The 22,880-nt window shown below is 38.3% G+C and overlaps 1 protein-coding gene across 2 annotated transcripts; it reads right to left on the reverse strand.

The window, feature by feature from the left end:
* Positions 1–475: 475 nt before the first annotated feature.
* On the reverse strand, positions 476–9,229 carry LOC110871940 (nuclear transport factor 2). Of its 2 annotated transcripts, none has more exons than XM_022120703.2 (10): positions 9,065–9,229; positions 8,917–8,974; positions 7,030–7,167; positions 6,016–6,304; positions 4,978–5,213; positions 4,704–4,878; positions 2,232–2,353; positions 2,094–2,159; positions 1,895–1,961; positions 476–1,083 (listed from the first exon to the last, which is right to left on the reverse strand). In XM_022120703.2, exons 2-10 carry the CDS (start codon positions 8,962–8,964, stop codon positions 806–808), a joined length of 1,419 nt encoding a protein of 472 aa, XP_021976395.1. In that variant the 5' UTR covers positions 8,965–8,974; positions 9,065–9,229; the 3' UTR covers positions 476–805. The 2 variants fall into 2 exon arrangements, with proteins under 2 accessions (XP_021976395.1, XP_021976404.1); XM_022120712.2 differs by having other exon boundaries at positions 519–1,083; positions 2,094–2,153; positions 9,065–9,174.
* Between the last annotated feature and the right edge of the window lie 13,651 nt (positions 9,230–22,880).

Raw genomic sequence — 22,880 nt, forward strand, 5'->3', positions numbered from 1 at the left:
AACAAGACTTTGTTCATATTTGTTCGATTCGTTACAGCCTTAGGGATTAATTATGGATATGTACTATGGAGGGTGTAATTGTGTAAACATGTGATCAATTTTATAGGATCAGTTATGTATTTTTTTTTTTTTTTTTTTAACGGCTAATGATACATAACTCTTACTCACTACTAATTTACAATAAATTATCACTTTGTTTTGGATTGTACTCAATACCTCTCAATAAGAGGCTTTACCAAGTGAGTTAACCATACAACGACGAACAGGCATCTTACAGAGGGTGTAGACATGTAATCAATTGTTATGATGTTTTGGTCATGTAATCAATTGACCATCTAATAACTTTTCCTCACACAGGGTTTGGTGTCCTTAGCGGAGCATCCTGGTAGCTAAGGTGTATCTCGTAACCAAAAGATTGAGAGTTCAAATAGTACTACCAAAAACAAGTTTAGTTAACCAACATGTACACGTTTCCTGATAAAACTCACGCATGTACACGCGTCATCCTCGCACAAACGAAACCAACACAAAATCTTAGATCTCTTCATGATCATGCAACAATAAAGCAGTTGTGCACCCAACAAGGCAACAATAAGATCATCATCATCTAACCCTACCAAAAAATCCACTTCCAATGAAAAAAAAAATACAAATAGCTGGGATGAATAATACTATACTACACAACACAAAATTACCAAAAACCCAACCCTCACCAAGTTGGACAAAAAATTCCCATCTAAACCAATCAAAGTCTTTAAACCCCCCTCGCTACCAATACCCGATAAAAAAACCCGCACTCACGTGTTCAAGCAGTTGCAGGAACCCGTGGTGCCATATTCTTGGCGGTTCCGTTCACAACCATTCCGCGGTTCACACGCTCCCTTTGATATCCTTCACCACCACGGTTGGGTGGTGCTCCTCCACGCCCACCACCTCTGTTGCCGCCGTAATCATTCCTTCCACCGCCAAATTCGCTGCCACGATTGTACCCTCTTCCACCACTGTAGTTTCCACGGCCTCTCGGGCCTTCATTCCTGAACCCACCAGCACCCCTTCCGGCGGGAAACCTTCCACCACGGGTTCCTGTTAAAATAATATAACGGCGTAAATAAAACAGAACGCTATAATCTGTTTTCAGTGTCTTTAATGATTCAACTTAGAGGTGGCAATTTCAATCCATTTAATTAAACATAAATGGAAATTGAGTTATATTTTATTTTTTAGTGTGTTCAAACAGGTAAACTTTTATAAGTTGGTTAAACAAAACCAGATACGCAACGTGTATTAAAAAAAGCGTACAACCTCTTATTTTATTTATTCAACGTCTGTAGTAAAATGCCATTTTCATCCCTGAGGTTTGGTCACTTTTCAACCTTTCGTCCAAAGGTTTGTTTTTTCGCATCTGGATCTAAAAGGTTTGAAATTTTTGCCATTTTCATCCGACTCGTTAACTCCATCCATTTTTTAACAAGTCAGGGGTATTTCATCATTCAATCTTGCCATTTTGATATAGATAAGCAAAACAAATAGCTAAAATGACGAAAATGGCCCTGGCCTAACGTAAAAAACGGATGGAGTTAACAAGTCGGATGAAAGTGGCAAGATTTTATAAACCTTTGGATCCAGAAGCAGAAAAACAAACCTTTGAACAGAAGTCGCAAAAGTGGCCAAACCTCAGGGACGAAAAAGGCATTTTACTCTTTAATCATACTTAAAACGTTTTATAGCTATAAAATTCAAAAACTAGAGACTATAAATAGTGGCAAGTCAACCCGATGCCTTTGACCCATAATAAAATTACGAAGCACACACGTTATTAACCAACCCATCACACCCACCCATTTTGCCACCTGTAATCTAATTGCATCATATGTTTGAAACATAAAACACTTACCTTTCGAGTTAGTGGACCGCTTCTCCTCAACAACAGCATTGCGCCCACCGATTATGACTGGTGAAGCCTAAAACATCACAAAATGAATATCAAATGATACGATAATAAGAATAATCAACAACAAACAACAATCCTATTCAGCTGAAACTTGGATTCAATTTGTGTCGGTCCTAGCATCTAAACAGCAACTATTGCATACCTCAATGGCCTTTTGAACAGCATCAGGCACCTCAAATTCAACAAATCCAAAACAGAATCCCTGTTGCTGCCATACGAGTTTAGTGAAAGTTAAAAATCAAAGCCATAATACATATGCCTTGGAGAGGGGGATATGTACCCTGTTGCTCCGAACTTGAATGCCGTTGGGCTTAATAGGCCCAAACTTCTTGAACTCGTCTTCCAGCATAGCAGGTGTAGCACTCATGGGAAGCCCCTTGATATAGATGGAGAAGCCATCAGCTGCCCGAAACAAAAAAGATTAATAACACTAACCGTGCATAAATTGTTACGTTTGGTGTTTTTCTATATAATACCATGCCGTATAAAACACACTGATTAACTTTCTTTGCATTGTGTTTTAGAATTCATGCGTAGAATACATTTCATTGTGTTCTAAATTGTTGCGTTTGATGTTTTTCTATATAATACCATGCTAAAAGAATCTAAAACATCATGCCGAAATATTAAAACACAATGCCTACATAGACTTCTTTATATATATTAACTAGGTTATAACCCCGTGTATTACACGGGGTTTAATAAATAAATTTTATATACTAAATAATAAAACAATATATCTTTAAAACCTCATTTATTGTACGGGTTGAATAAATATAATTTTATATATTAAATAATAAAAAATTATATCTATAAGAACCATATTGTACAGGTTGAACAAATGCAATTTTATATACAAAATAAAAAGTTATATCTTTAAAACCACGTGTATTACACGGGTTAAATAAATGTAATATTGTTTATCAAAGAATAAAATAATACATCTTTAAAAAACCTCATTTTTACACGGGTTGAATAAATGTAATTTTATATACCAAACAATAAAAAAAATTACATCTTTAAAAATATGCGCATTACACGGTTTGAATAAATGTAATTTTCTGTACTAAATAATAAAAAATATATATCCTTAAAAACCCCCGTGTATTGAACGAATTGAGTAAATCTAATTTTATATATCAAATAATAAAAAGTTATATCTTAAAAAACCTCATGTGTTACATGGGTCGAGTAAATGTAATTTTATACAGTGAAAATAAAAATATTTAATATATTAATACAATGTTTGGTTTTCGTGATAAAAATAGATTATTATGTTGTTGCAAAATTTGTTAACAAAGTCTCAATAAATTTAACCCTTTATTTAAAACTCCGTAAATGTATAAATGATAAATAATATTAGTTAATTTTATTTTAAGTTTCGTAAAATTTATTTTATACCAAACTAAACAAAACGTTCAAATATAATTAATTCAAATAAATAATATTATAAATGAGAAGGAGATTAAACTAAATAATAATTATTCATAAGATATTAAACTAATAATATTTAGTAGGAGAGTTATCTATAATATAAGATATTAAATTAAATAATATTTTGTAGGAGGATTATCTATAATTAATTAAAAGAGATTAAATTAAAAGGCTAATTGGCCTGTAATAATCCCACCTAGACCTTATTGGCCATTAATAATCCCACCTCAGAATATTCCCCCCACCAGTCCCACCTTTCACCTATTTCTCCTACAATGGTCCTCCGTTAAAAAACTTAACGGAGTTAAGCTTTTTTCCAAATTACAAACAAATTTTTTAGGGCTTTTGATCAGAACGATGATACGAGTCCATTGATGTAAAACTTACTTCGAAATGGTGCTCCAAGTGACTTGATTTTGGTTAATTGGAAATTTAAACACCCGAATTGAAGCGTCGTTTTCATCGTTTGGAGCACCGTTTCGAGGCAAGTTTTACATCAATGGACTCGTATCATCGTTCTAATCAAAAGCCCTAAAAAATCAGTTTGTAATTTGGAAAAACGCTTAACTCCGTTAAGTTTTTTTAACGGAGGACCATTGTAGGAAAAATAGGTGAAAGGTGGGACTGGTGAGGGGAATATTCTGAGGTGGGATTATTAATGGCCAATAAGGTTTAGGTGGGATTATTACAGGCCAATTTCCCAAATTAAAATAATAATTATCTATAAGAGATGGCCTAATATGATGACAAGTGTCCCTAAAGTGGTTTCTTTTATTATAGTAGTTAGATTAGATTAATAACTTAAATTATAAACTTAATATAACATAACAACAATGTTTTGATTAAGGTGATACATTTTAAACCGAAATATAACTTTTTAACAAATTATTTTTTCTGAGAAATATAACTTTTTAACAAATTATTTTTTCTAAGAAATACACATTTTAAGCCCCTTAATATAACTTTTTCTGAGGAAAAAAAAACTTTCGAAAAGATATACCATAGTTGTCAAAAGATAAAGAATTTAAGATATCCAAACTTAAAGTAAATACATGTAAAAGAAATCTAACTAGAAAAAAAAGACCAGTATATACAAATAAAAAAAAATTATGTGTATATTACATAAAAAAATAATCTGAGATATTGGAGACCTTCAAGCCTGACCAAATATTAGAAACCTCTATGCCACTTTCAGGCTCAACTCAACAAAGCCTAACACTGGGCCCGGCCCAGGACAGGTCTTGGCCATCTTGGGCCCAAGAGCAATTGTGAACTTTATGCAAAAGCATGAATATGATTTCAAAGAACGCAAACATACCTTCTTCCTCATGAGTATCGTTTTCAACAGCATCGACATTAGAAGCCGCTGCCTCGGGGGCTACGACAGTTGGTGGAACGTTGTTCACCTGCTGCTCTTGGTTCCTTGGCTGCGGTTTCCTCGGTGCGGATGCCGGAGATGAAAAAGAAACACCATTCTGCTTCAGGTCCATTACCTTCAAACCAACAGAACGTACCATAAATAATATGCAAAGCTAGGCCTCGATTTGATAGCTCAAAGTGGCTTTGAAAAACTGATTGTAAAGACGACTTACAATAGAAGCATATGACTTCTTTGGGACTTCTTCAATCTTGGTGCTAGATTCAACAACCGGTTGTGATGGTTCAACAACTTCATCGACAACTTCAGGTACCGCCTCTTCCTCCACAATAGCCACTTCCACCGCCACATTCTCTGGAGGATTCAACACTACTTCTGCTTGAGATTCCTCTGGTGGTTCGACAAGTTGATCGGTAACGTGATTCTCCTCCACGTGTACACTTTCAATCACTGCAGATAAAAAGATTCAGCATATAATAGCTTGAACTCAACAAAAAAATAAGTATAAAATCATCCATTTTAGGAGATGACTAATCAAGAATAACAGAAGAACAAATAAAAACTTTCATCAATAGGAGTGTGTTACACTTTTGACAATTTTAGAAGTGAATAAGACTTTTACAAAAGAGTAAAATGCCATTTTCGTTCCTGAGGTTTGGTCAGTTTTGTTACTTTCATCCAAAGGTTTATTTTTCCGCATTCGGATCTAAAATGTCTCCAACCATTTTGCCCTGTTAAGTCGGGGGTATTTTTGTCCTTTTTGTTAACTGAAAGAGCAATTTGGTCTAACAGATTCAGTCAAGTGTATTTTAAATGCTTGTACATAAAGTGAAAAAGACTGAACTGCCCTTTAAGTTAACAAAAAAGACAAAAATATCCCCGACTTAACAGAGAAAAATGGATGGAGTTAACGAGCTGGATGAAATTGGCAAGATTTCAAACCTTTTGGATCCAAATGCGGAAAAACAAACATTTGGACGAAAGTCGCAAAACTGACCAAACCTCAGGGGCAAAAATGACATTTTACTCTTTACAAAAATTAAGGACCGACTTCTGAAAATATTTGAGAATAAAAAAGTACTTGTTTAATAAAAATAGCTTTGTCCACATAACATCACTCAATTTCATATATTAATTAATGTAATTCTTTCTAGTGTAGACTCAAATTTATCAACTTTGTGAAAATAAAATAAACCGACGGTATGGATTTAAAATATCAATATTAGCAAAATATGTGTGTATCTACGCTCACCTTGCTCGGGAACAATGGAATCCTTGACATCCTCAACAGGGTCGATGTTTCCATCAATATGAATAGCATCCTCCATGTAACGAAACATATCATTTAACACAAAGTAGCCTTTGTCTTGTGGTGCAAGAAAGAAAGATTGAGTGAACTTTTTAAGAACATTGTCTTTTCCAGTCAGCTGTCCAGTGACCAAAACATTCACCCCGCCACTCAATGATTCTTGTGCATCGACGGATTTGATCTCAGCCCTTAGCTCATCATAGTTAAGAGATAATATTTTCGAATTGATGGCCTGTACATCAGGAAAAAGATCAGAACCAGAAGATTATAAATTGTGCTCAACAGGACACTTATTCACAGGTGTCTTTAAAATAACAAAGTGGAAATCAATTATTTGTTCATCAATCTACTTCTCTCAAACAAAAAGTTAAAAAAGTAAAATGCCATTTTCATCCTTGAGGTTTGGCCAGTTTGCGACTTTCATCCAAATGTTTGTTTTTCCGCATCTGGATCCAAAAAGTTTGAAATTTTGCTACTTTCATCCGGCTCGCTAACTCCGTCCATTTTTATTCGTTAAGTCAGGGGTAATTTCATCTTTTTTGTTCGCTTAAAGGGTAATTCAGTCTTTTTCACTTTATGTACAAGCATATAGCATAATGTACAAGACCGAATTGCCCTTTAAGTTAACAAAAAAGACGAAAGTACCCTTGACTTAACGGAGAAAAAATGGATGGAGTTAACAAGCCAGATGAAAATTGCAAGATTTAAAACCTTTTGGATCCAGATGCAGAAAAACAAACCTTTGGACAAAAGTCGCAAAACTGGCCAACCCTCAAGGACGAAAATGGCATTTTACTCAAGTTACAATCTTTCCCACACTTCTAGGGTAATTTATCAATGATACAACGAAACTAGTCAACTTGGAAAACGAATGCACACAAACAATATAAAACCAAAATTTTAATTATCATGCATAGTGATGATTATATGAATGAAAGAGGGGAAAGAAAGCCATACATCCATGGTAGTGGTTACGCTCATGGAACCGTCATCCTCAGGGCGTCCAAGTTTGCTGATATCCTGATAAAACCGATGAACTAAACCAGGAGACTGGTGTAGTATATGATAATATTGCTGAACAAACGCATTGCCAACCTATTTATCAACCAAGCATAGAATATAAGCATATTGTTACAAACAATACAATCACAGAAAACAGACATAGACTAAACCATTCGACGAGTAACAAATTATAATCACAAATCAATAACTTATAACGTTGCTGTTTAATCCAAGAATGGTGAAAAACCAAAAGTAAAGATTGAGACCAAATGAGGTATCAAGTGTATGACTTGAACATTATCGATTAACATCTGAACACCACAAATTGAACATTCACATTCCACCAAGCTAACATTATCAGCATAAACCGTTGAAATACACATCAATTAACATCATTTGCAAACAAACCTCTAATATCAGTTGCCCAACAGCTCAAAATCGCAACCATCAGATAAAAGAGAAAAATATGAAAATGGGTATAGGTAAAACAAGAAACTGACAAAAGATCTCAATGTTTAGTTGTAAAAATGTTAACATAAGCTCACTCAATCAAACAGACACATTTTAATGCTAAGTATATTAGACATTTGTGCCTTGACTGGTTTAGGGGGTGTTTGGCTTAGCTTTTCCAAACTCCTTATAACTTCTTGGAAAAGTTAATAAGTCACAATGGAGTGACTTATTGACTTTTCCCCTCACATACACTCCCAATCCCAAACATCATTTAACTTTTCAAAAAGTCAATAAGTTATAAGTTAGCAATAAGCAATCCCAAACACCCCCTTAGGCTAAAGGGTGTGTGTGTGTGTGTGGGGGGGGGGGGGGGGGGGGGGCATGGTTTGGGTCATTAATGCCACACAGGACCATTAATGGATTGCTACACCACCCCCTTAACTCATCCACCATGGTTGGCATGGATTAAACCATGGCAACCATGAGCCTCCTTTTCTTTTTCAATATTTCCTTTTCACAAAAAATAAAGAGTAAATTACAAAAATCATCCTTTATGTATGTCACTTATTGCAAACTGTGTTCCTTGTCTTCAATGATTACAGAAAACGTACTCGATGTTTGCAAACCCTTGCAAGTTATGTCCTTTAGCCCTAACTCAGTTAATTTTTGTGGTTAAATCTGACCAAGTGGACCCCACATGAGGGTATTTTTGTGGTTAAATCTGACCAAATGGACCCCACATGAGAGTAAAATTACCAAAATACCCTCATGTGGGGTCCATTTGGTCAGATTTAACCACAAAAAATTAACTGAGTTAGGGCTAAAGGACATAACTTGCAAGGGTTTGCAAACATCGAGAACGTTTTGTGTAATTATTGAAGATAAAGGACACAGTTTGCAACAAGTGACATATATAAAGGACGATTTTTGTAATTTACTCATTTATTAAAATACGAAAATAGTGGTTTGGGTCATGACCACACCCTTAGGGTAGTGGTTTTGGATGATGGATTAGAAGTGGGTGACATGGCGCTGATGTGGAGGGTCATGGTGACCATGGGGTCATGACCACACCCTATAGCCTTAAACCGGTGTAAAAACAAACAAACAACCAATACAACAACACAAAACAAATAGTGCAACATTTAAACCATACAAAGGTGTAGATCACATAAATGTACTTATTAATAAACACCATATATTCCCAAAACCATAACCACATTCCAAACATAACACCAAGAAAAAAAATAACAAATAAAGTTAGGTTTAGCACACAAATCATAACCACATTCCAAACCTAACATCAAATCATACAACCACCACAGGCACAAAGCACTCAAATTTATTCCATATATTGAAATAGAACAAAATAACATAAACAATACATACAACTTGGGCAGAAACAGGTTGCTGCGTTGCCGGAGCTGGAGCTGCCATTATCGAAACCCTAACGGAAAGCAACATAAAGGATAAGTTATGACAGAGGATAAATCAAAGAGAAAGTGTATAGGATATGGATACATGAAGAGATCTGTACCTGAAATAGGTGGAGAATGAGGAAGGAAGAATCGGCGATCGGTGTTGTTTGTTGGTGTTAGGGTTTGGTGTATGCTTGACGGATCTCGGAGAGAGCGGGTACGTACGCAGGGAAAAGGGGGAAGTGTGTGAAAGGGTTTCCTTGGAGTTATATAGTACGGAGGAATGCCCTGGTTTTTTGGTTTTTTTTCTTTAGAATTTTTATTTAGATGGTTTTCACTTTGGACCTCATTAATTCAAATTTGATTTTTATTTAATTAATTAATATCAACCTAATTCAATTTGGGTTCGTTGCGTGCCTTTGGTTATTATCGGTCTGGTTCATTACAGTACCAGTACGGTACCAACACTCAACATAGCAAACGTTGTCAAACGACACGTTTTTACCATCGATTGAAAACCCATAAAAATGAATATCCGTACTGGTACCAGTGTTGTTTGGTCGGTGTTGGTCTGTTACGATATAGGTATCGTACAGACACTTGATATAGCTTAGGAAACCAAAAAATACTTTATTGTGAATATTACTTTGTGTTCGATGAATTTTATACTGCCATGTCGAGAATTCTATAAAAAACGAATATGGTACCGTTACCGATGTATGGTCGGTATATATTCGGTTTGTGATGATAAAAAAAATCAACTATATATGACCTGGTCGAATACCAATATTTTTTTGGTCGGTATATGTTCGATTTGTAATGATAAATAATATCAACTATATATGACCCGTTCGAGTATAACTTTTATCGAATCGTACATAATACTAGGCACATGATAACGTTCATAATTATAATTATACCGATGTTATATGGTATCGGTATCGATATTGTACAGACAGTATCAATATTAGTAATATTAAAAAAGAAAATCATCAAAAGTTAAAATTAAAGAAATATGTTTAAGGTTAAAAGTAAATAGAATAATAATCTATTGTAATAATATTAAAATGATAAAAATATGTAAAAAATAAACTATATATATTATTATAATTCTGAATGGTTAAGTGTTGAATCAGTAAGAGGTCTTAACCACTAAGTGTTGAACTAGTAAGAGGTCTGAACCATTAAGAGCCAGTATAATGCTTAACCCTTCAGAGGCAAATGTCTGACCAATTCAGATTAGAGGTCTTAACTATTAGCCATTATATTGTTACCATATTATTGTATAGTATACTAGGAAGCTTATATCTTCTCCATATAGATAGGAGGTTAGGGTCTTGATCTCTATATATTGTATGATTGACATTGTAATTATCAAGGAAATACACACCATAATATGGTATCAGAGCTACAATAGTTCTGTATCCCTTCCCTTCGTTTTTTTTTCGATCGTTCTCATGGAAGATCAACCCAAAACCACCGATTCCACCTCTAAAACTTTTCACCCCGTTTATTCCGTAACAAACATTCAAAACAAAGTTCGCATCCTTGATGGCGAAAAGGTTACCTACTCCGCATGGGTGAAACTCCTCAAACTACATGCCCACGGGTATGATGTGTTAGACCATATCGATGGCACCGAGCCCCCAGCCAAAACCGATCCGTCTTACGAGGCGTGGTCCAAAATTGACTCCATTGTCCTTCAATGGATATATGGAACTCTTTCAGATTCATATCTGGCTCGTGTCCTTGAAACAGGTTCCACGGCTCAACAAGCTTGGAATCGAATCCAAACCATATTTCTCAATAACAAAAACTCTCGAGCCGCAACCCTGGAACATGATCTATGAATGAGTATTTTCAACGGATGAAAGATCTCGCGGAGCAACTTAATGATGTTGGTCATCCAGTTAGTGAGTCTCGGTTGGTTCTTCAAATGGTTACGGGTCTTCCTCAAGAATATGACACCGTCGCCTCCTTTATCACTCAGGCCGATAAGACATGGGATGATGCTATAGAGATGATTGATCGTGAGCAACGGCGGCAGGCTGCTCGACAACAAGCCCATTCGGCCCTTACTGCTTCTCACGGCACCCCTCCAAACATTACCAATAATAACCCCAACCCCAACACTTCCAACCCACCACCCCCTCAACCGTATCACCCGGCCCAAACCTTTGACAATTACCAACCTCTTGACCAAACTAGGGGCAGGGGCCGCGGCCGCAACTCATACCGAGGACGTGGCCGGGGTCGCTACTCCTACTACCAAACCCAGAACCAACCCAGTAGCCAAACCAATACCCAACCTCCAACCTACAATCCTACCTACAACCCATATCCTAGGTGGCCCACTCTACCTCCTTGCCCTCACCCAGCCCAATCACCATGGACCTCCAACTGAACCCGACCCACCAATTCTGCTCCAACCCCACAGCAGCCAAACCCAACCACCCCACCCCCTGGCTACGGCCTGGCAGCCCCACCACCATCCTATCTATACCCACCACAACACAGTTACCCGATGACAACTCCTATCGATCCACTACAACCCACTGAACTCGGCACTGCCTTATCAACCCTCACTCTCAACCAACCTGTGCCACAGTGGAACATGGATACCGGGGCTTCTTCAGAACAAGGTAAAATAAATTTCCCATCTTCTAAATCAGTTAATGCAAATATTTTAGTCGGTAATGGTCAATCTTTGCCAATTTTGGGATCGGGTAAGGGCTACCACAAAACACCTAACACCACTTACCACCTAAACAACATACTTTATGCACCCACGGTTGTCAAAGACCTAATCTCTGTCCGAAAATTTACTCGTGATAACCTTGTTTCCGTAGAATTTGACCCATAAGGTTTTACATTGAAGGATCTCAATACTGGACAACCTCTTTCGCGCCATGATAGCACCGGTGATCTTTACCCTTTCACCCCACCCCGTCAAGTTCTTTTCGCAGCTGAAACCAACAAGTGGCATGATCGTCTTGGACATCCTGGCACACAAGTTTTAAAGTTTATTTCAAGTCGTTTTAATATTCCATGCAATGAACAATCATTTGCTTTTTGTGACTATTGTCATTTATCTAACAGTAAACGGCTTTCGTTTGTTAGCTCTAGTTCATTTACTTATGCACCTTTTGATATTGTTCACTGTGATTTGTGGACGTCACCAGTTCTTAGTAATGCATCTTACAAATACTACATGGTATTGGTTGACAATTTTTCAAATTATGTTTGGGTTTATCCCCTAAAATTCAAATCAGAAACCTTTCCCACTTTTTCCAAGTTTCATAAATATATTCAAACTCAATTTCACATAAATATCAAATCCTTTCAATGTGATTTAGGGGGAGAATTCGATAACAATGCATTTCACAATTTTGCATCCACAAACGGTCTTGCATTTCATTTCTCGTGTCCGCAAACATCACCCCAAAACGAGCGGTCCGAACATATGATACGTCGTCTTAACGACATCATCCGTGCACTTCTAACCCACGCCCATATCCCCCCGACCTTTTGGGTTGAAGCCCTTCATACGACTGCATATCTTCACAATTCTTCCCACCACTCATCTAAACGACAACACCCCTACCTTTGCTCTATACCTTTGTCATCCTACATATGATCACCTACGGGTGTTCGGATTCGCATGCTACCCAAACTTCTCTGCCACTGAAACGAATAAACTAAACCCTCGTTCAATCCGGTGCATATTTCTCGGCTATCCACCTAATTTTCGAGGTTATCGTTGTCTTGATCCCACTACCGGTAAAGTCCACATTTCTCGGCACATGACCTTCGATGAAGAAACCTTCCCTTTTTCCACATCTAACCCACCCGCATCCTACATATTCATGGTTGACGCACCCATTTCCCACCACTCATATCAATTTCCTACTGCCTCAACCATCTCTCAACCCACTATTCCAAACCATACTACATCACCTCAACATCATCCCTCACCTTTCGGCCCAAACTCACAAACCGGCCCAACCACACCTTTCGGCCCAAACTCACAAACCAGCCCAGCCACACCTTTCGGCCCAATCTCTCAAACCAGCCCAAACCCACAAACCAGTACACCCCCACCTCACGGCCCCACCCCATCACCGCCCCACATTCCATCATCTCCACCCGTTCCCCACAATTCCCATCCTATGACTATTAGGGGCAAAGCTGGTATACTCAAACCAAATCCAAAATACAACCTCTCCATACCTTCATCTGAATCCATATCCCCTATACCCACCTCACCCCACAAAGCACTTACTGACCCAAATTGGCAAAGGGCTATGCACACTGAATATAAAGCATTAATTGATAATGATACTTGGGAATGGGTTCCGCGTCCAACCAAGCATCCTATTATTCGATGCATGTGGCTCTTTCGCCACAAATTTAAACAGGATGGGAGTCTGGATCGGTATAAAGCGAGATTAGTTGTGAATGGTAAATCTCAAACGGTTGGCATCGATTGTCAAGACACATTCAGCCCGGTCGTAAAGCCTGCCACTATCCGCACTGTGTTATCTATTGCTCTCAATAACAAATGGTCGATCAATCAACTTGATGTTAAGAATGCCTATTTGCACGGGAATCTTCAGGAGACGGTTTATATGCACCAACCACCGGGGTTCAGTGATACCTCCAAACCCAATTATGTGTGTCGCTTACGCAAGTCCTTATGCGAACTTAAACAAGCCCCACGGGCCTGGTTCCAATGATTTTCCAGCTTCATTATTTCCCACGGGTTTAAAGGTAGTATATGTGAAAACTCATTATTCGTTCTTCAACAGGGTCCTCATATGGCTTATTTGTTATTATACGTGGATGATATCATTTTGACCGCTTCTTCGGACGCCTTGCTTACTAACATCATTCAGCTACTCTCTCGAGAGTTCGCCATGACAGATTTGGGCACATTACATCATTTTCTAGGCATCTCGGTAAAGCGTGATGCTCAAGGGTTATTTTTATCTCAGTCACAGTATGCCCGTGACATCTTACATCGTGCCAATATGATGGACTGTAAGCCGTGTACCACACCTGTCGTCGACATAGCTTCTAAACTCAGCGCCGATGATGCAAACTTATTATCTGATGGTTCTCTTTATCGAAGTTTAGTAGGGGCACTTTAGTATCTCACATTCACCCGGCCCGACATCTCATATGCCTGGGGCACTTTAGTATCTCACATTCACCCGGCCCGACATCTCATATGCCGTCCAACAGGTCTGTTTTTTCATGCACACTCCACGCGAACCACATTTTGCTTTCTTGAAACGGATTCTAAGGTACATCAAGGGTACTCTAGATTACGGATTGCGGCTCACGGCTTCTTCAACGTCCTCCCTCATTGCATATTCAGACGCTGACTGGGCTGCCCTGACTCCAGACGATCCACATCCAGCTATTGTGTGTTCCTCGGCAACAACTTAATTTCATGGTCGTCTAAACGACAACCTACTGTTTCTCGATCTAGTGCCGAGGCTGAGTATCGCGGAGTGGCCAACGTTGTAGCTGAAACTAGCTGGCTGCGTAATTTATTATTGGAATTGCAGATTCCCGTTTCTCGTGCCACTATTGTTTATTGTGACAATATCTCAGCCGTCTATTTGTCTGATAATCTTGTTCAACATCAGCGGACAAAACATGTTGAACTTGACATCCACTTCGTTCGCGAGAAGGTTCGTCTGGGTCACGTCCGCGTTCTCCATGTACCCTCCTCCTATCAGTATGCCGATATTTATATGAAGGGTCTCTCGAGACAACTGTTTGAAAGCTTCCGTTCTAGTCTGACCGTTTGTTTACACTCCCGCTCAAACTATGGGGGAGTATTAGCCATTATATTGTTACCATATTATTGTATAGTATATTGGGAAGCTTATATCTTCTCCATATAGATAGTAGGTTAGTTAGGGTCTCGATCTCTATATATTGTATGATTGACATTGTAATTATCAAGGAAATACACACCATAATATTAACCATTCAGACTCTGTATAACACTTAACCATTCAGAGGCAAATTTCTGAACCATTCAGACATCTGCTCACGAAACAAACAGTCTGAACTATTAAATGCTAATCCAGTAAGAGGTCTGAACCATTAAAAGCCTTATTAAGAGGTAAACAAACAGCCCTTAAGAACATCCACAACAGTATGGTTTTAAGCGTTTTAAGGAGAGAGAAAGGAAAGGTAGAGAATGGAAGGGGTGAGCATAAAATTACATGTTCAAGATTTTTCGTTACTTTGGGAACAAGAGTTCATTCTGAAAAACTCCAAGGATCTCATCGTAAGATTTGGTTATTTTATAATAAATCAAGTTGGTTATTTATTTGAAAAAAATAAAATAATAAGAAGTATCAAGTAAAAACCCTAGGCCTTCATTGCGATCTAGGTGGTTTCAGCCGCAAAGAACAGAAAGTGAGAGAGAGTAGAGTACGACGGGAGAAAGGAAGCGGCGAGGGTGGTTTCTGTCGATCTTCCGTATTGCGACATGAGGTAATCACTCGATCCATTCATAAATATTGCTGGCTGTTGTTTTCTGTGGGTTTTACTAGGGTCTCGGTTATGAGGGTGAGTGTTGTGGCGTTTGGTGATGATAGTGAGGTGTGGTGGTGGAGTTGTATGGCGGTAGTAATCACCGTTGTGAGCGGTTATGGCGAAAGAGGATGACCGTGATAGGGGTTATCGGTTAGGTTTCGTCTTGTTTGGTGAACCTATATACGATCTCAGTTATGAACTACGGGTTGGAATGTGACCCATAGTAGGCATGGGGCTTTGGTTTTGGTTGATGAAGAAGTCATGGTTTTGATGGGTGTGTAGATTGAACCAAGCTACTTGGTAAGTGTGTGGTGTTCGTGTACGATGTAGCGACCGGTCCAGTTAGGGTCTCACGGACATTGCATTAATTTTAGTTAAGAGTGTGTATGTCATTGAGGGTTGTGCAAGGAAAGTAATTTTGCCCATGATACAAACGCATATTTGGTTATGGACAAGGATGATGGGTTGTATTACGGGTTATGTTGATTTTGCATGAAGATGTTGGGCATGCAAGGAGGAAGGTATTTTGATGCTGTAGGTTCGATCAGAAAAGGAAAAAGAATTTGAAACACCAAGCAAGCAAGCACACTTGTAGGTGATTATGTTTACGACAAGTTAGGAATCCAAGATAAAAGTAACCAAGCTCACATACACCTTAATTATTAACCAAGCTAGCAAGCTCCTTATTTCTCTTTCCTAAATTATATAGTTCTCAAGGTTTTATGAGATAAATGGGTTATTGATCTTGATGCGTACGGATGTTGATGGAGCACGATTAAGGAGTCATAGACTGATGCGGAAATGTTAACGGTTGGTTACGCATTGTTTATTTGAAAGGATTGTAACCACAAGTTACTGGGTTCTAGCTTTCGGGACAAGGTACAAGATGTTTAGCTTGCGGATTTGGAAGCTTTGCAACCGGTGAGTTCTAATCCCTTTTTTCTTAAATATTTTCGGGGCTAGTATACATGCTTTTCACATGTTTTCACACGTGGTTACGAGTTTTATATATTAACGAGTTTTGTGATTAAAATGTTTTATAAACGTTTTCCCACGAACAATGTTTTTATACGACGCGTCGATTAATCCGGATTTATTAGTTCTGCATGGGCGAATGACATTTTATTTAGTGATGTCGAGGTCGTATAGGGATGGGGCGTGGTAGGTGTCGATATTAAAAGCACGATTTGTATCGTGATAAATTTTATTTGATAATTCTATCATAGTTTTCGAATCTTAGTGGCAACGAGATGGTGAATGTAGTAGTTGTCGAGTAGTTGACGTGCTTTTAACATTATGTGTGTATTTTTTTTTTTTTTTTGCCTTATGTGAATTAGCATCCTTGAGGTGCTTGATGTCAGTTACTCGTGATGGCGGCGTTACCTTCGGGGTGGCGTCAGGTCACGAGATGTGGGTTACTAGTGATGGCGGCGTTACCTTCGGGGTGGCGTCAGGTCACGAGATGCGGGTTATTTGTGATGGCGGCGTTACCTTCGGGGTGGCGTCAGGTCACGAGAAACATCACTAAGATGTTTAGATGATTAGCCCTAGTGGCAACGAACCCTTGGGGATATTATGCGGGTGACGGACTCTTCGGGGTCAAATTGGAGGAGACGAAACCCTGACGAGGGTGCCCTGACGAGGGCAAAAGATGAAAGCCTGCGGGCAATAACTGATGTGTTAGGTTCCCACCTTATTTGCTTAATTGTTTCGCTAGTTAAATGGTGGGTAAGTGATGTTTATTTGTGCAGTTGTTGAATGATGATATATTGTGCGGGTGACGAATGATATTTAATTATGTGGGTGAGAAAATATGTTCTATTGTGTAGTTGTAGAACGAGGTTAAATTAGAATTTAATTATTCTAATGATTACTTGTAGGGGCGTTGGTTGTAAGATACGGGTGGAGTCGCGTGTCGTTTTGGAGTCGTTTTACTTTAAACGGGAGTTACTATATTTTAATAAACGTCGGAGATTTTACAACGATGGTGTTTGGTTTTCAAATAATGTATTTACGACTGATTTTAAATGCTTTAACTTAAACTGTCAGAACTCACACAGCGTAGCTGACTTTTGCATGTATGTTAGATTGATTTGCAGGTGTGTAACTTGAGTCGGTGGTGCTCTTGGCTAGCGGAAGGAATTACTCATGATAGTGGTGGAAAGGCATTCGTTACGTTTTGAGACTTGTAAACAAATGTAGTTTTTAAAATAACTTTGTATTTTTTTTATCGAAAATTCCGCTGCGTATTTTAGAGAAAATAGTTGTTTTTAAACAATACACTGTGATGTGACCCGACGGTAAGGTGCCCGGTTTGGGGCCTTACAGAAACTACGTAGTTGAACATGAATAAAACATCAAGTGAGGTGGTGGAACAAGTTTGGAAAGCCAGGGCTTCCATGGTTCACACCTTTACCAAAACACAAGTCTTGCTATATGAATTATGGTAAACTTGGATGGTCTCAACACTTATAGGTTGTCTAAACCTTGTCAAAACAGTAAGTTTAGAGGGTGTTTGCACCTCTAAACTCATAAGAATCAGCCATGTACAAGTCCCAATAACCATAGATGGGTTTAGGAACAAGATAGGCACAAGATTTGTACAAGAAAGTTAAGTTTGTAAAGAGTTTACAAAATATAACTTCAAAACAGAAAGTTTGGACCTCAAAATGGTGATGTTCCACCTTAGTTTACCATGGTAAACTTGTGGAAACACTCCTAGAGGTGTTCCGAGCTTTCAAGTAGAAGAAAAGATGAAGAAATCATGAAGAAATGTGAGTTTGGATTCACTTTAGAACTTAGAATAATTCTGTCTTTTTTGTGTTTGCAACTGATTTGGGAGTGTTTTGAGAGTGTAAGAGAGTTGGAAAAGTGAAAATGTGGTGATGGAGGCTTGGTTTTATAATGGTGCGGTAGGGTTTTGTGTTAAAGAAGGTTTAAAGGTGATTAGGGAAGGAGAAAGGTGACCAATGCAATAGCTGAAAACAAAAGGGGGAATGGGTCCGCGCGACGCGACGCCTCTCTTGTCCGTCCAAGTTTGATTTTATTACATAAGGCCCCTGAACTTTCAATTGTTTATCATTTTATTATACTTATGTCGTGATGTTTCTATACTTGTGAACGTGTGCTTTAAAAGTCATAATGCTATAAATGTATGGCACACTAGGCTAGGATGTCATTTTAATCAAGTGTTAAATGTTTTAAAAGATACTTTAAAGTCTAAAACCTTAGGTCAGTTGTTTTCTTGTGATGTTTGCCACAAAGCCAAATGACACAGACAACCATTTTCCTTAAGTGATCATAAATCATCCTATGTGGGATACCAAGTTCACTTAGGGGCTGTTTGTTTACCTTTTAATAAGGCTCTTAATGGTTCAGACCTCTTACTGGTTCAGCACTTAATGGTTTAGACTGTTTGTTTCACGAGCAAATATCTGAATGGTTCAGACATTTGCCTCTGAATGGTTAAGATTTATACAGAGTCTGAATGGTTAAGACCTCTAATCTGAACTGGTCAGACATTTGCCTCTGAACAGTTAAACATTATACAGGCTCTTAATGTTCAGATCTCTTAATGGTTCAGCACTTAATGATTCAGACCTCTTACTGGTTCAGCACTTAACCATTCAGATGTTGCCAAACAGCCCCTTAGATGTTTTAGGTCCCTATAAAAATAAGCCATGAAGGTTATAGGTTTTTTCTTACTCTTGTGGATGATTTTTCTAGGTGTGTGAGGATTTACTTACTAAAATCTTAAAGTGAAGTCTTTTACAGTATTGAAAGCTTTTTTAAAATGATAAAAAAAACCTCAATTTGATAAAACTATCAAATCTTTAGAAGTGATAATGGAACTGAATTTGTTAAAAACCAAATGCCTACTTTTATGCTAAACAGTAAAATTATAAAATATTGGATTTTAATAATCCCAACTATTCATCATTGGTCGCCAACAGTCCCAACTTAAAAAATAACCACTAGCAGTCCCCACTATTTTCATTCAAGTCAACCAAATGTGCTTAACGATGAGATATCCAATGATGAGGAGAGGGCTTGTAATAAGGTAACTGGCACTAATCAACAGCCTAGTGTTGACCATCAAATCCCTGATGGCGAGGCTGATATCAAGAAGCCTCAAAGGACGACTAAAGGTACTAGTGAGGCTGAAAGTACTAAAACCAACCAATGACAACTCAGGCTCTTATAAGGGAAATAGTGACCCTATATTCTTGTTAGAAGGTCAACAAGACACTCGTATCGGGGAGTGGGGGTGGTTACAAGTGATACAATTCCATCATTCATAAACATCCAATCATGTTCCGCCATGTCAACAACCACTATTCTATCACTCACAAGCATATTTTAGTGGCGGTGGTTATCACTAGTGATGGAATTCCATCACTCACAACTTTTTTTAATTTTTTAAATTTTTTTAAATTGAGAAGTATATATATATAAAAGAGTTAAATGCTTGGTTGGTCCCTGTGGTTTTCAAAAATTGCAGACTTGGTCCTAGTGGTTTACTAATTACACACGTGGTCCCAAAACTTGTCAAAAATGCACTCGGTTGGTCCCCAGCCCTAACATCAGTTAAATTTCTCAATTAAGTCCATGTTAAATGACCAAAATACCCTTGCTTATTAACAAAACCCACTGCATCATCTTCATCACCATCATCATCTTCATCACCATCATCATTTGCATCTGCATCACCCTCAGCTGCTCCCACTCAAACAACCATCGTCGCCGCCACTCAAACGAAACCACCACGCCATTGATTCAGGTCCGAATCTCTGTGACCATCCATGAACACCCATGTCTGGCTCCGAACAACCAGACATCAGCGAGTATCCCCCGCCGTTGATCACCGAGCTCCGTCTGTCTTTCTCTTTCTCTCACTTCAGTTTCTCTCTCTCTCTCTATGTCCCTCTCCGTCTCTCTAATCCGTCGCCGCCGTACGCCACCATCAAATGGTGGTGGCCAGCCGTTAAAAATCGAGGGAGAATAGGGTTGGTGTGGTGAATTTAAGATGAACGGGGTGGGGGTGTCTCACCGGAGAAACCCGTCGACCGATCAGCTAGAAATACGGCCGGAGCCGGGCTCGTGACTGCCGTAGAGACAGATGGAAACAGGGGTGTGTTATAGGGAGGAGGAGGGTGCTTGTCGAAGTTAAAGGGGTGTGTGACGGCTACCGGCCCCCCTGACTCTCTCCCTATAAAAAAAGCCTGCGGGAAGAGAGAGAGTGGGGTGTCTGGTTTGTATGTGTGCGGCTGGTCTGTTGCCTGCCTTAGGGTTATAAAATGAATTTATAGTAGGTGATGAATGTCACACCCCAACCGATGGCGGAATCATCGGGGCGCGGCACTGAGCGAAACAGATTGTCCAGAAGTTTCCACAACAACTATCATACAAATTCAGTTAAATGATACGTCCCATACCGTATCCCAAATAAATTACAAGTCATTACAGAAAACATCTAGTCAAATAATTGTCACACCCCAACCAATGGCGGAAACATCGGGATGAGACGAAGTGTGAAGATTGCAAGAGACTTCATAACGCTATTTGTGACAATATTTAATAAATCGGTTTCATTTCATAAGTAAATTGTCAACAATACAAGAAATACAAATAACAACAAGTTCAAAGGAAATACATAACAACATAATCAAAATTGATACAACATACTAAACCTAAATGTCTATATGTGTATCTAGGCATCAACGCTACTTCTTTTCATAGCATCATCATCCTCAACCTGTAACATGTTTAAAATAAAGTTCAATGCAAAAGCAAAGGCGAGTATACAAGTTTGGTACATACATAGCATAAGATAAAAGTGTGAACAATTCCTCATAGCAAGCATGCGATTCAAGATAAACATTAAATATGGCATGTGTCTAACAAATCAAACCAAGAAAACGCAACTTGCTCATGACATAACCAAAGTTTCAGTAGAGGCGGGTCGTTAATCCTATAGCGCTACATATGTCAAGGTTTGGCTCGTACGAAGTTAATGATAAGTTCAACACATAAGAATAACCCAAGTTTAAAGTATCAAGCCATCATGTATACAAGCATGTTGTGGGAACGTTCATGTGTTTAACAAAGTGTTCATGTGTAAGTTTTCAATAGGTAAACATGTTACACCCCAAAAGTGGTAAAAGTAAAAAGGGGAAAAATACGAGTATACTCACAAAGTTTGCATATGTTTTCCGATTATCCAATTGTTGACGAGTAGAGATTTAGAGTCCGAATGTATAAGGGTTAAGGTTCAAGTATGTTTAGAGTCGAGATTCGGTGTTTAAAACAACATAAAAATAAGATATGAGAATAACATGGAAAATAATCATTTAGTACATATGATGCTTGTTCTTGACACTAGGAAACTCGAAGGAGTTTAGATGTTTTCATGGAACAAGGTTCCATTAGAATCGTGACAAGTTATCATAGTCTAGGATGATGTAATCTAGTACTCCGACATATGAACACTAGTTCATCATCAAAGATTCGATTATTCGAATAATATATTTAGGTTATATAATATATGTCCAATAGTTCAAGCATGAGGTAGAAGATTAAAATCTTCATTTTGGTACCTCTAAATGTCATAGAAGTCATGTAGGAGGTAGGAAGATCAAGTCTTCCATTTAGGCACCTCTATGTGTTCACCACTACACTTGATGTAAAAAAAACAACCAAGGAGGGTCATGAACATACAATAAAGAATAAGAAATATACACACTAACTAAGAGAAATCATCAAATCATGTGAGGATTGTATGTTTGGACAACCCAAGTTGTTCCATAATCACTCATGTATCAAAGACAAAGTTTGACATGACTTGTGGGTTAAAAACCCTAAACAAAACACCAAGTTTATGAGGTTTAATCCTCTGATTTTAAATGTCTCAACCTTGTTTTTAAGCTTAACCAACCATGGGATAAGTTGTAAGCATTAGGACATAGGTATGAGATGTGTTAGACACAAGTTGCATAGGTTTAAACAAGTTTTTGATAAACATAAAAACAAACAGAAAGTTTATGGACTATTTCGGGGCATTTCCAGGTCTGATTTCTCCAAGGAGAAGTCTAGGAATCGAACCCCATGATTATACAAGCAAGTAGGAAAAAGAATCGAGTGAATCGGATAAGAATTGAGTGAGTTATGCTCATTTTCGTGAAGGGGTGTCAATCTACTCGAACCCTTGCTTTCAGCTACGGTTTGGTGGATGTTTTGTGAGTTTTTAGGGTTGCAAAAGTGGTAGGGAGGCTGGTCATAAGTGGTATTTATAGGGGGAAGGATTAGGGTTTCAATGGGTTGGGCTTTGGAAGTGTTTAGAAGGGGTTACACCTTGAAACTAGCCCACAAAACCCAACT

Source organism: Helianthus annuus, chromosome 1, assembly GCF_002127325.2.
Source record: "Helianthus annuus cultivar XRQ/B chromosome 1, HanXRQr2.0-SUNRISE, whole genome shotgun sequence".
NCBI lineage: Eukaryota > Viridiplantae > Streptophyta > Magnoliopsida > Asterales > Asteraceae > Helianthus > Helianthus annuus.

Excerpts from the sequence above, each read along its gene's own strand:
- LOC110871940 (XM_022120703.2), bottom strand. The coding sequence starts at position 8,964 with ATGGCAGCTCCAGCTCCGGCAACGCAGCAACCTGTTTCTGCCCAAGTT. Across the intron at positions 6,305-7,029 it reads GCGTAACCACTACCATGGAT|GCCATCAATTCGAAAATATT; the intron begins GTATGGCTTTCT and ends CCTGATGTACAG. Across the intron at positions 4,879-4,977 it reads AGAAGTCATATGCTTCTATT|GTAATGGACCTGAAGCAGAA; the intron begins GTAAGTCGTCTT and ends GTTGGTTTGAAG.